Source organism: Osmerus mordax, chromosome 9, assembly GCF_038355195.1.
Source record: "Osmerus mordax isolate fOsmMor3 chromosome 9, fOsmMor3.pri, whole genome shotgun sequence".
NCBI classification, from domain to species: domain Eukaryota; kingdom Metazoa; phylum Chordata; class Actinopteri; order Osmeriformes; family Osmeridae; genus Osmerus; species Osmerus mordax.
Genome location: NC_090058.1, coordinates 4,551,023 through 4,561,599, shown reverse-complemented (window position 1 = coordinate 4,561,599; position 10,577 = coordinate 4,551,023). Strand labels below are relative to the sequence as shown.

The 10,577-nt window shown below is 48.0% G+C and overlaps 2 protein-coding genes across 3 annotated transcripts; both read right to left on the bottom strand.

Annotated features, from left to right (window-relative positions):
* Window positions 1-426: 426 nt before the first annotated feature.
* On the bottom strand, window positions 427-1,477 carry pth2 (parathyroid hormone 2). Its single transcript, XM_067243892.1, has 3 exons — window positions 1,425-1,477; window positions 1,143-1,235; window positions 427-769 (listed from the first exon to the last, which is right to left on the bottom strand). Exons 1-3 carry the CDS (start codon window positions 1,475-1,477, stop codon window positions 427-429), a joined length of 489 nt encoding a protein of 162 aa, XP_067099993.1.
* A 1,730-nt stretch (window positions 1,478-3,207) lies between these two features.
* rin3 (Ras and Rab interactor 3) lies at window positions 3,208-9,997 on the bottom strand. 2 transcript variants are annotated; one of them, XM_067243876.1, is made up of 10 exons: window positions 9,815-9,997; window positions 8,595-9,288; window positions 8,352-8,466; window positions 7,922-7,994; window positions 7,688-7,779; window positions 6,006-7,580; window positions 5,030-5,338; window positions 4,778-4,909; window positions 4,072-4,235; window positions 3,208-3,878 (listed from the first exon to the last, which is right to left on the bottom strand). In XM_067243876.1, the coding sequence occupies exons 1-10, from the start codon at window positions 9,859-9,861 to the stop codon at window positions 3,537-3,539; spliced, it is 3,543 nt and encodes a 1,180-aa protein (XP_067099977.1). In that variant the 5' UTR covers window positions 9,862-9,997; the 3' UTR covers window positions 3,208-3,536. The 2 variants fall into 2 exon arrangements, with proteins under 2 accessions (XP_067099977.1, XP_067099978.1); XM_067243877.1 differs by lacking the exons at window positions 8,595-9,288; window positions 9,815-9,997 and having other exon boundaries at window positions 8,352-8,499.
* Window positions 9,998-10,577: the final 580 nt, after the last annotated feature.

Sequence of the window (10,577 nt, the reverse complement as noted above, 5' to 3'; positions counted from 1 at the left end):
CTTGAAAAATTAGAGATCTGTTTTAAATGTTGTGTTTGGGATAAGTTAATGACCTTTAATAAATATTGTAGTGACAGAATAATACTATCAAGAAAAACAAGGAACAATTTAATATGAAACAGGCTTTATTTCATATTCCAGTGCATGGACAGTCTCATGGTTGAAACAGAATAATCCAATGGCATCAGGTTGAATAATGAAATTAATTTGTGTCCAAAGATTGAAATTAAACAAAACAATCTTCATTAGAGCCCCATTTAAATCTTAAATTGGGGGGAGGGAACGTTTAAGTTGAACAAATATGTGAACTTGACACTTTGATATACAGACTTTATTCATCACAAACATCACAAAGACACGTAACACGTCTTCACTGGTATGTAGCAAGCTTACTGGTCTGCTGCAACGAGTGGGCTGTTTCTGGTTTCACTGGTTCACCACCAACAGTTTCTGCATGTAGGAGTTCAGCCACTTCTGTCTCTCCATGGCGGTCAACAGTTTGCTCTTCTCCCTGAAAGCTGCGTCGTCCGCCACCACGATGTTCCGCTTCTCCTCATTGGGCCCCTGATTGGACGGCCAGTCGCCAGGCCAACCCTCTACCAAGGCCTCGCCCAGTTGTGATTGGGACGCTGGAAGCCATGCCTCTCCCAAAAGCTCCGCCTTGCTCTTGGCAGCCCCAAAGTCTGGCGTGGACATCATCTGGATGCTCCAATCACGTAGGGAGATAGAGGGGTAAAGGATCTCCCATTGGTCAGGTTTTAAATCTCCCCTAGGACCAAGACAGTACAAGAAAATGTAAGTGAACTCGTCGGTTAAACATTCTCTATCCCTCTATTGGTTAATGCGTCTCTTGTTTACATTTACATTTTAGTCATTTAGCAGACGCTCTTATCCAGAGCGACTTACAGTAAGTACAGGGACATTCCCCTGAGGCAAGTAGGGTGAAGTGCCTTGCCCAAGGACACAACGTCATTTTACACAGCTGGGAATCGAACTGGCAACCTTCAGATTACTAGCCCGATTCCCTAACCGCTCAGCCACTTGACTCCCTCTCTTGTCTGTCACTTTTCATCTCTTTCAGGTAACATCATCTCAATATATATGCCTTTGAGATAAATTTGAACTAAATCATTCAGTTTTACCGGTGTAGATGTTGAAGGCGGGTTTGTGGGAAGCCAGAGGTCACCAGGGTCTGTCCCAGAAGGCTTAGTATCAGAAAAGGAAGACCAGCCATCCTAAATTCATAGGACATGAACTCAGATCAGTCTTCACTGGTCTTCTTACATTCACTCTCACTGTTAATACACCTTCCTATACACACTATCTACACCAACATCAATCACCCAACACATTTATATTACAATATCGACATAAACTAATCATGTTAAAAGCACTGTACACAGATTCACACACAGCTGTCCTACCTGGATGAAATGTAGTGTGAGGCCAAAGTTCCAGCTCGTTTGGTATCTGTCATGCAGAAAGATCTAGAGTCTTATAAAGTGTGGAAGTGGATTCTAGAGTCGGAATGCGTGTGTCCTTGTTCTTGGCCCTTGTCGTCTGTCAATGGTTCTGCTACTCTTATATATCCCTGGCACCCACACACACACGTACGTGCGCACAAACACACACACTTGCGCCCGCCTCTTGCAGGGGGGGATGCAGGTGATCAAAGTAAGATGTCTGTTTGTGCTTGTTCTTCCTCCGTGAGACTAGAGAAGAGAGAGAGAAGAGAGAGACAACTGCTGAAAGAAGGGAGGCTTAATATAGAGGCGCCAATCACCGGGACAGGAAGCCTGGACACACGTCACTGCCTCATGATGAAAAACCCTTGCGGATACGTGTGCCTACGCAAAACATAGGGTTTGATGGCAATCCAAACCATTATGCCTCTCATTCCGTGACCCGGGGTCGTGACCTTTGAGCCTGGTAGGAACCTGAGGGTCATGTGACACCATCAGGATTTGGTGTCAGGGGTTAAGGGTCAGGCATGATGTAAGGATCAGGCGCATGCATGTGACACTGCTTTTGTCTTCTCTGCCTACGCTCATGTAAGGGTGCCTGGGGAGGAAAACACTGGCCTCGTTAAAACTGATCTCTCTTCACAAGCCTGTCAAGCCTTGCAGAACATTCCTCACAACATCCATAATGTGCTTCATACTGTACATCCACACACACACACATGCACACGGAAGATACTGTTCAGCTCCCAAAAAGGAGAGATCCTCAAAACAGCAGCCTCACATCCCTGTGACAAAGAGTACGACAAAGCCAAACACAGGCCCGACCAAAACCTTCAAACCCAACTGATTCTATACAAAAGCTTCACCCATACCTCTCAGACTCCATAAACCCAGCCATGTGTACACCATGTTTAAACCGGTCTGATAAGCCTGCGCCAGCTCCTACCAAGCTAACAGGTGTCCAGGTTGTGGCGGAGAACAGAGACATCTGCATACTGCAGCTCTGCTTCATTATGAACCTCATTTAAAATAATGACCTGTAACCACGGAGCTGCTCACCTCTGGACCAGCGCTCAGCTCGTTAGAGAGAGACAGGAAGGACAGGGATGGGAGTGGGAGAGAGGGATGGGGGAGAGGTGAAGAGAGAGAGACAGGGATGGAGGTGTGAGGGAGAGGGGTGGAGAAGGACAAGAGTAAGAGAGGGATGGAGGTGTGAGGGAGAGGTGAAGAGGGACAAAGAGAGAGAGGGATGGAGAGGTGAGTGAAAGAGGTGGAGAGGGAACGAGAGAGAGGAGGTGGATGGGGAAAGATCCACGGAGAGGGAGCTAGGAAAAGGAGCTGGAACTGGGGCAGAGAAAGAGAAGTAGATGGGGCAAAAGAGAAAAGATGGAGAAAGAAACAGACATGGAAAGAGGTGATTGTTTTATGTGGCAAGGTTTGTGAACAAGTGGGACCTTGATGATGTAAATGTGTGTGTGTGTGTGTGCAGACAACACACACACACACGCCCCCAATAACAAACACAAGACGTCAGTGTTCCGGCTGTTTGGTGCTCCCTCTGACTGTCACAAAGAACACCCACTGGTCTCTTTGACTAAAACGTCACTAATACAGGAACACATTTCATGACCAGAATAGAAGGAGAGGATCCAAGGCCATCTTTTAAAAAAGGCTTTTTATGCCCTTCTAAAATCTTAATTGCTGTTCAAAAGTAAAGAAGGCAAAGTAAAATGTTATTTGATGTAATACAAAATATTTAATTCCATTGCACAGATGGACAGTTAAAACAGAGTTTCTGAAAATGTAATACATATACAACTGATACACTGTATGAGTCCTGATCTTGTGGCAAAATAAAGCAAAGTGTTGTTTAAATACATTCAGAGCAGCAGCAAAATGCAATCGACAGAATAACTGAAGCCTTAGCTACAAACCTTTTAACTAGCAGAACTGAATACATTGTTGCATGTCATGTTTTTTCAACTTGTGAGACCTTTCTAAAAATAGCAAAAACCATTACTGACTGACTCATACACATGCATTTCCTCTCACTCACACACACACGCACACATTTCAGATCTCAATCAAACTGTCCTCAGTTATCGTTGGAGGCGGCGGCCTTGGCGGTTGGCCGTCTGCATCCTTCTGTCCCTTGTTACCGTGCCGATAGACAAAGTAGTACTCCTTGCGTGGTTCCGCATGGTGCAGCCGGGTCTTGATGCTGAGTGGCAGCTCGGTTGGCTCCAGAACCTGGTACTTACCCTCCACCAGGACACTCAGGCTGTAGACGTCTGGCTCAGGGACCTCAAACTTGGCAGCACACTGCTCACACAACTCCTGGGCCGTGGTACTGGCCTGCACCCCCAGAGTCTTGGGGTTAGAGCCAGCCTCCAGCAAAGACACTGTGATGAAGTCCTGCAGCATGAGGGGAAAGAGACTCTCAGGTTGGGGTAGACATGCAGGTATAATGGTATTATGGTAGGTATAACGATCATAAAAATATATAAAGTTAAAGTGAGGCTCAAGATGTCGAGGTGTGCAAGTGTGACGGAATGTTGCTGTGTGTTTGTGTGTGTGTGTGTGTGTGTGTGTGTGGACCAAATCGAACCTGTACAGTTGTTTGTGCCGTGCAGGCTGTGTTGAGCGTGCGCCTGCGTTCCCAGCGGTGGATAGAGTCTTGGACCTCCATGCTCAGCTGTCTGGTCACCGGCTGCGTGTCGAAGTTCTTGATGTGCTCTAACGCTCCATACGTTGTTGTCAGATAGTATGAGCCTGGACAATGCACACACAGTCACAAAGTCACACTATGTCTGGGACCAATGACTTCCTGCTTAAAACACACTGCTTTTTGCACTGCATTACAATAATGGTATCTTGTACATTTGTATTTTTTGTAATATTTGTATTTTTGTATTTTTATATTGTAATTTACGGCAACTTATATTTTATTTTATTGTATATTTAATTCTATTCTAATCCCACTTAGTACTGCTAGTTTATGTACCCTTAGTATAGATAGTGCATACAATAGTGTTTATTGTATGCACCTTCCTGCCAAAGCAAATTCCTTGTCTGTGCAAACTTTCATGGCGAATAAATCCCATTCTGATTCTGATTCTGATATAGATAGTACTGATAACTATAGTGTGTACATATGTCTGTGTGTGTGTGTTTATCTTCTCCCAGCTGCAGGGCTGGGTCCATCAGCTCCATCATGTCTCTGTGTGTGTGTGTGTGTTTACCTTCTCCCAGCTGCAGGGCTGGGTCCATCAGCTCCATCATGTCTCTGTGTGTGTGTGTGTGTGTGTGTTTACCTTCTCCCAGCTGCAGGGCTGGGTCCATCAGCTCCATCATGTATTCAACATCCAGCATGAGGGCAGCCATGTTTGTTCTAGCGAGGACATACATGAGCACTGGCAGGAAGTCATCAGCACCATAGGCTCTTCCTGCTCAGCACAACAGGAAGTACATTTAATTTACCATTCAAAGACAAAAAAGAGGTAAGACACACCCAGCCCACAGCCATGTAGACTATAAAAGACAGATAGGCAGGCAGGCAGGCAGACCTGGACAGCTGACAGACATGGATTCGTAGATGATTTTGCAGGTCTTCAGGAGCAGGTCTATCTTCCTCTGAGGGGAGTATTCCCGGTGCAGGTTCCACAGCTTTGCACTGATCTTCTCCATGGCAGGGGTCTCTGGCACGCTGGTGGTCACGCCCAGGTCTGTGGAGGTGGTGCCCAGGACCAGGGCCTGGTTCTCCTTCAGCCTCTTCAGGGAGCCTGTCCGTGTGTGGAGCTCCTTCAGTCCAGAATACACAGGCTCGCGCACAGGCTTGAGAACACTCTTACACAGGGCCGCCTCCACGATGCTTTCTGGACACACACACCAGAACAACATACTGTAACACACACTCACCACTCATCACTATTGTGCTCTGCTCTGCTTTAATCTATTCTGTTTTAGGCTTTTTGGTTATCTCTCCCCTCCTTCTCTCTCCTTTCACTGCGTGGGGAAAAAAAAGTTTCTAAAGGTTTAAAAAAAAAATCTCGAAAAAACGTTTCTAAAAAGAAAATATCTAAAGGTTGAAAAATACATTTATTAAAAAAAGTTTCTAAAGGTTGAAAAAAGTTTTGGGGGAAAAAAAAGTTTCCAAAGGTTAGAAAAAAATATTTCGAAAAAGGTTATAAAGGTAAAAAAAAGAAATAAATAAAAAAGGTTTCGACAAAAATAAAGAGTTCGAAATTGTCGGTGTCAAAAAGGCGAATGCACTGTGTGTCTATAATGTATTTTTGTAGTCATGTATTAATATGATGTGAGGTACAGTTACTAGCGTGACACTAAGACAGCTAGTTGTAATGGTCACTTTTTACTTTTTATGTCAGAGCCCACACTTCTTTACTTTAACTTGAGTGAAAAAGTCATTACTTATCTGTGTGAGTATCTGTACTCTTACTTGAGTGAAGGATGTGTGTACTTTTACCATATCTGTTCTCTTCTCTGTGTGTGTTTGTGTGTATGTGGTGTGCTGGTGTGACCCACCCAGCCTCTCCTGTGTGTGAACGCTGGTCTCCAACAAGCCCTGCAGCTCCAAGCTCTGAATCAGGTAGCTCTTCAGCTGGGTCATCATCTGACGGATCTCCTGCAGCATCTCAGTGCTGGAGTTGTGTTTCCCCAGGGTCTCCAGGGTGAACGCCCTGTGTTCCCGCACCAGGTGCCCCAGGTAGGAGCTCCCGTCCCTGGACAGCTCGACGATCCGCTTCTGCAGCTTGTTGTCGGCGCTCAGGAGGCCTGTGAACACGTTGGAGATGTTCACCATGGAGAGGCGAGACTTGGCCTTGTCCAGTATGATGGTGGAGGTTCTCTTCACTGTGGGCTTGGGGCTGTTGGGGCAGTTGGGGCTGTTGCCCCCTCCGACATTGGAGTTGGCCCCCCCCTCGTCCTCTGTGCTGCTGGTGGAGTAGGAGTCGTGCTCCAGGGAGGGGCCAGCTCCACCCTCGGGGGAGTACAGAGACACGTCCAAAGCTTTGGCCTCGCCGCCCGTTCCCGAGGCAGGCAGACGGACCGACCAGGGAGGTGTGGACGGTGGGGGGCGTTGCAGGTTGTTGAATGACAGGGGTTTTCCTCCAGTGGGGCTGCATAGCTCTGGGATGTTGGGTTGGCCCAGGGAGGGCCTCTTCTTCCTTGGGGGAGGGACTGGTTGTGGAGGAGGCTTCCTGTGGCTAGAGCTGGAGACTGTGTCGGAGACGTCACACACCGCCTGCACGGTTCCTGTCTCCTGGTCTGTTGTTCTTTCTGTCTCTTTGTCTCCGTCGGTCTCTGATGCTGTCTCTCTCTTCACTTCCGTTCCTCCCTCTGTTTCTTGCACTGCGCCTGCATCTCTATCGTTCACCGTGTCTACCTTTGTCACCTCTGCCTCGGTCTCTTCCTCTACCTCCTTGCTCTTCTCGTGCCCAGCATCTATGTGTGTCTCCATCGCAGTCCCTTCTTCTGGGTCCTTCTTTACTGTGAAGTGCTCTTCAATGCAGATCAGAGAAGCTGTAGGCTCTGGGCTGAGATGGGCAGCTATTTGTATGTCCGGGATTGGCCTGTCTGTCTGTTTGTCCTGGCTCAGTCTGTCTGTCTGTGTGTCTGGAGGACGTCTGTCTGAGGGCCTCCGTGGCAACGCTATTGGCGGAGCTCTGTGCGGGTGAGGTGGGGGAGGTCGCGATCCCGCCTCTTTAACGGATGGTTTAGCCAAGTCAGAATTCTCTTCCTCACTGATCCTTCTCTTGCCTTCCTCTTTCTGCTTGGTTGTGGATGGTGGGGCTCTGGGGGAAGGCAGATTGGGTGGAGGTTTACCTCCCTGAGACAGCACCAGCATGGGCTCAGGGGCGCTGGGGGGTCGCGGTGGAGGGCGTTTGTAAATGGGAGCCCCCTGGCTAGGGCAATTCAGGCTCTGAGTCCTGGCGACTGGGCTGTTGAAGGCGGTCTGCAGGCTGCAGTGCTCCTCCAGGGAGACAGGGTTGATGAAGCATGCCCCTGGACGGCCCTCATCCCGGCTCTCTCCCTCTGAGGTCGCCTCCCCATCTCCCTCCCCCTCCTTCCACTGCTGATTCAGCAAAGAACCCCAGAAATCTGAAACAGGAACAGTAGCTAATGAACTCCTTTAGCCAAAGGAACGTACAGGGGGGATTTTTGATCATATAATATGAATGATGTCAGATACAAATAAGGTGTCTTACCTGAGCCCAGAGTAGAAACCACCTCCATGTCTTCATACTTGGTGGCCTGAACGATGGCTTTGGGTAACCTCAAGGTGAAAGGGAGGACATCGCTGAAAAGTGAACATATGAAGGTATTTCACTCACTGATGTGAGTCACTGATGGACTCGCTGTCAATTGAAATGTAAAAGTAATTCCCATGACAACGCAGTGCGTCTCAGTTAAGGCATGTGATCTGTAACGGACAGGCTCACCGGCTGACGCAGTAGAAGGAAACCAGCTTGAAAATGTTCTCAAAGAACAGGCCAGATCTGTCAAGGTGCATATCTGGAGCAGGACGGGAGAGGGTTAGGGACAGGGTACAGGGAAAGGGAGGATTTTAAATTGGAGTTTAATTCCCTGCATTAACTGGTAGATTAACTGGAACTTCTATAAAATGAGTGGAAGTTCACAGAACTGATACAATGACAATGCTGTGGTTACACTGACTGGTCATTTCCTGCTTTGCACATGTCACAGGATGATGACCCCACACAGGAAATCTAGCACTGTCAGCAGAGGGGAGAGGAAGCATGCGGTAAGCAGCCCCTTCTGTTAGCACCACTCATGCAGACACAACACACACTTACACCAAGCAGTTTGATCTGTTGGCTGTTGTCAGCAGATCCTAACATAGATACTCACATGACTTTTCCTCAGTTACCGTGACGTCCTGGATCTGGGATTCTCCCTGGAGGTCAGCTAGCCTCACCGACAGCACCATGGTCTTCTGATCAAGGCCTCGTCGCACTAGAAACATCTGAGAAGAACAAACCACTCACAGAGTGTCTAGAATGTACAGTATGTGTGTGTCTGTCTGTGTGTGTGAGTGTGTGTGTGTGCACATCTGTGTGTGTGTGTGTCCACGTCTGTCTGTGTGTGTCTCACCCCCGGTCTTTCTTTCCTGAGGATGGAGTAGCTTCTCTCCTGGTTCATCCCCAGTTGGAGCCAGACAGGACAGGTCCTGATCAGCCTCTCCACAAGACTGATACTGGGGCAAGAGGGGAGCGTGGTGAAGGAAGGAGGGAGGGTGGGGGCAAGTGGGGGAGAGGAGAGAGGGAGGATGAGGGGGAGTGGGGGAGAGGACGGTGGGATGGTAGGCAGAAGGGAGGGAGAGGAAGGATTAAGGGGGGAAGGGAGGAGGGCAGAAGAGGACGTTGCTGCTGAGGAAGAGGAGAAAGGTGGAGAGGAAGGGATCAGGGGAGGTGGGAGGGAGGGAGTCAAGGGGGGAGGGAGTAGAGGAGTCACAGGAGAGATAGAGGGGAAGGAGGACTTGGTCGTTAGAGGGGGAGGTTGTGGTCGGGAAGGATGAGAACCATGCAAAGTTTGTGGTCTGGGAGGAGGGGGGGAGGATGGGTGAGTCTTTGGGGGAGGGGGGGGGGATGGGTGAGTCTTTGGGGGAGGGGGGGAGGATGGGTGAGTCTTTGGGGGAGGGGGGGAGGATGGGTGAGTCTTTGGGGGAGGGGGGGAGGATGGGTGTGGCTTGGGAGGAGGTGGTGAGGAGGGGTGAGGTTTAGGGGGAGGTCTGGCTGGACTTGCTGCAGCTGTAGGTGGCGAGGATGAGCATGGCTCTGGGCCCACACTGGAGAGAGACAGTAGAGAGATAGATGGTCTAGAGGTGCATGTCTCCTGACAGACAACTTCGGAATACACAGGTGTTTGTGAATCACCTTGGTCTACTTTCATTACATATAAATTGTACAATTTTCTCCATTCTGTGACCACTACTTTGGGTTAATTGAACATACCACACATTTCTTAACTTTTTAAAATCCCTATTTAACTTTTCAACAGCTTAGCATGCAAGAAGTTTCAGCTGACAAGAAACACTCCCACTACTACTGTGGTTTGAAATGGGGAACAAAGCCTCAACTTCTGTTTTTTAGACTGTTCTTTTACTCTTCAGTCTTCAAATCCTGAACAGAATACTTCAAATCAAAAGACTACTTTCTAGATCTACTATAGAATTTAGCATTTTCATAGCGGTCAACAGAACACTGCATTTCTGTAAATGTTCCAGAACAGATTCCTGCATCTTTGTAGACATTCCAGAATGGAACACTGCATCTCCGTAGCTGTTGAGGAGTCGTAGAAGAGTCTGTACGTACCCAGTGGGGGCAGCAGCTTGCGGGGAGAGAGCAGCTGTTTTCATCATTCTCTCTTCATTACTCCAAAAGGGTCCTGGGTAAAACCTCCTCTAAGTTTCCTGATGGTAAACCTAACTTTGTCCAAACACTAAACTAGAAAACCTGGGATCTTTACAGCCATTGTCTACTCTTCTTCATCTGCTTCTCAAGCTCCAACATGACTGCTGAAGTGAAAAAGAAAAGAGGGACGACAAGGAAAGTGTAATTTTCTTCTCCTCACCCCTCCCCTCTTTCTGTGTCAACTTCCTGTCTGTGAGTTCTATGATGCTGTCAGGAAGGGGCTGTCCACCATGGTCAGAACACCACCACTCGCTTTTCTTTTTCTTTCTTTCTTTCTTTCTTTCTTTCTTTCTTTCTCACAAAGTATCTCTCAGATCTCCCCTGCAGACTGGTGTTGTTGTGGTTAGCTTGAAGACATGTTTCAACGTCTCACCTCTGCTATAAACACATCCAGATGTAACCCCCCCCCCTCCCCCCTCCTCCTCTAACACCTCAGGAATGTGGGGCAGACCGTAGCCTGCTAATACCGCCCTCTCTCCAAACCACCACTCGGCACAATCCTTTTTTCTCTCAAAAACACTCGCCAGTGCTGCATCATCAAGGTCTGCCTCTGAAACTGTGATTTCATTGTACATTATAGAAGATGAGAATGTTTAAACTATCAGTCTGTGAAAGTTATCATGGTTATCACGCTCAACCTTTTTTTTCATGAATTGCAACAGAG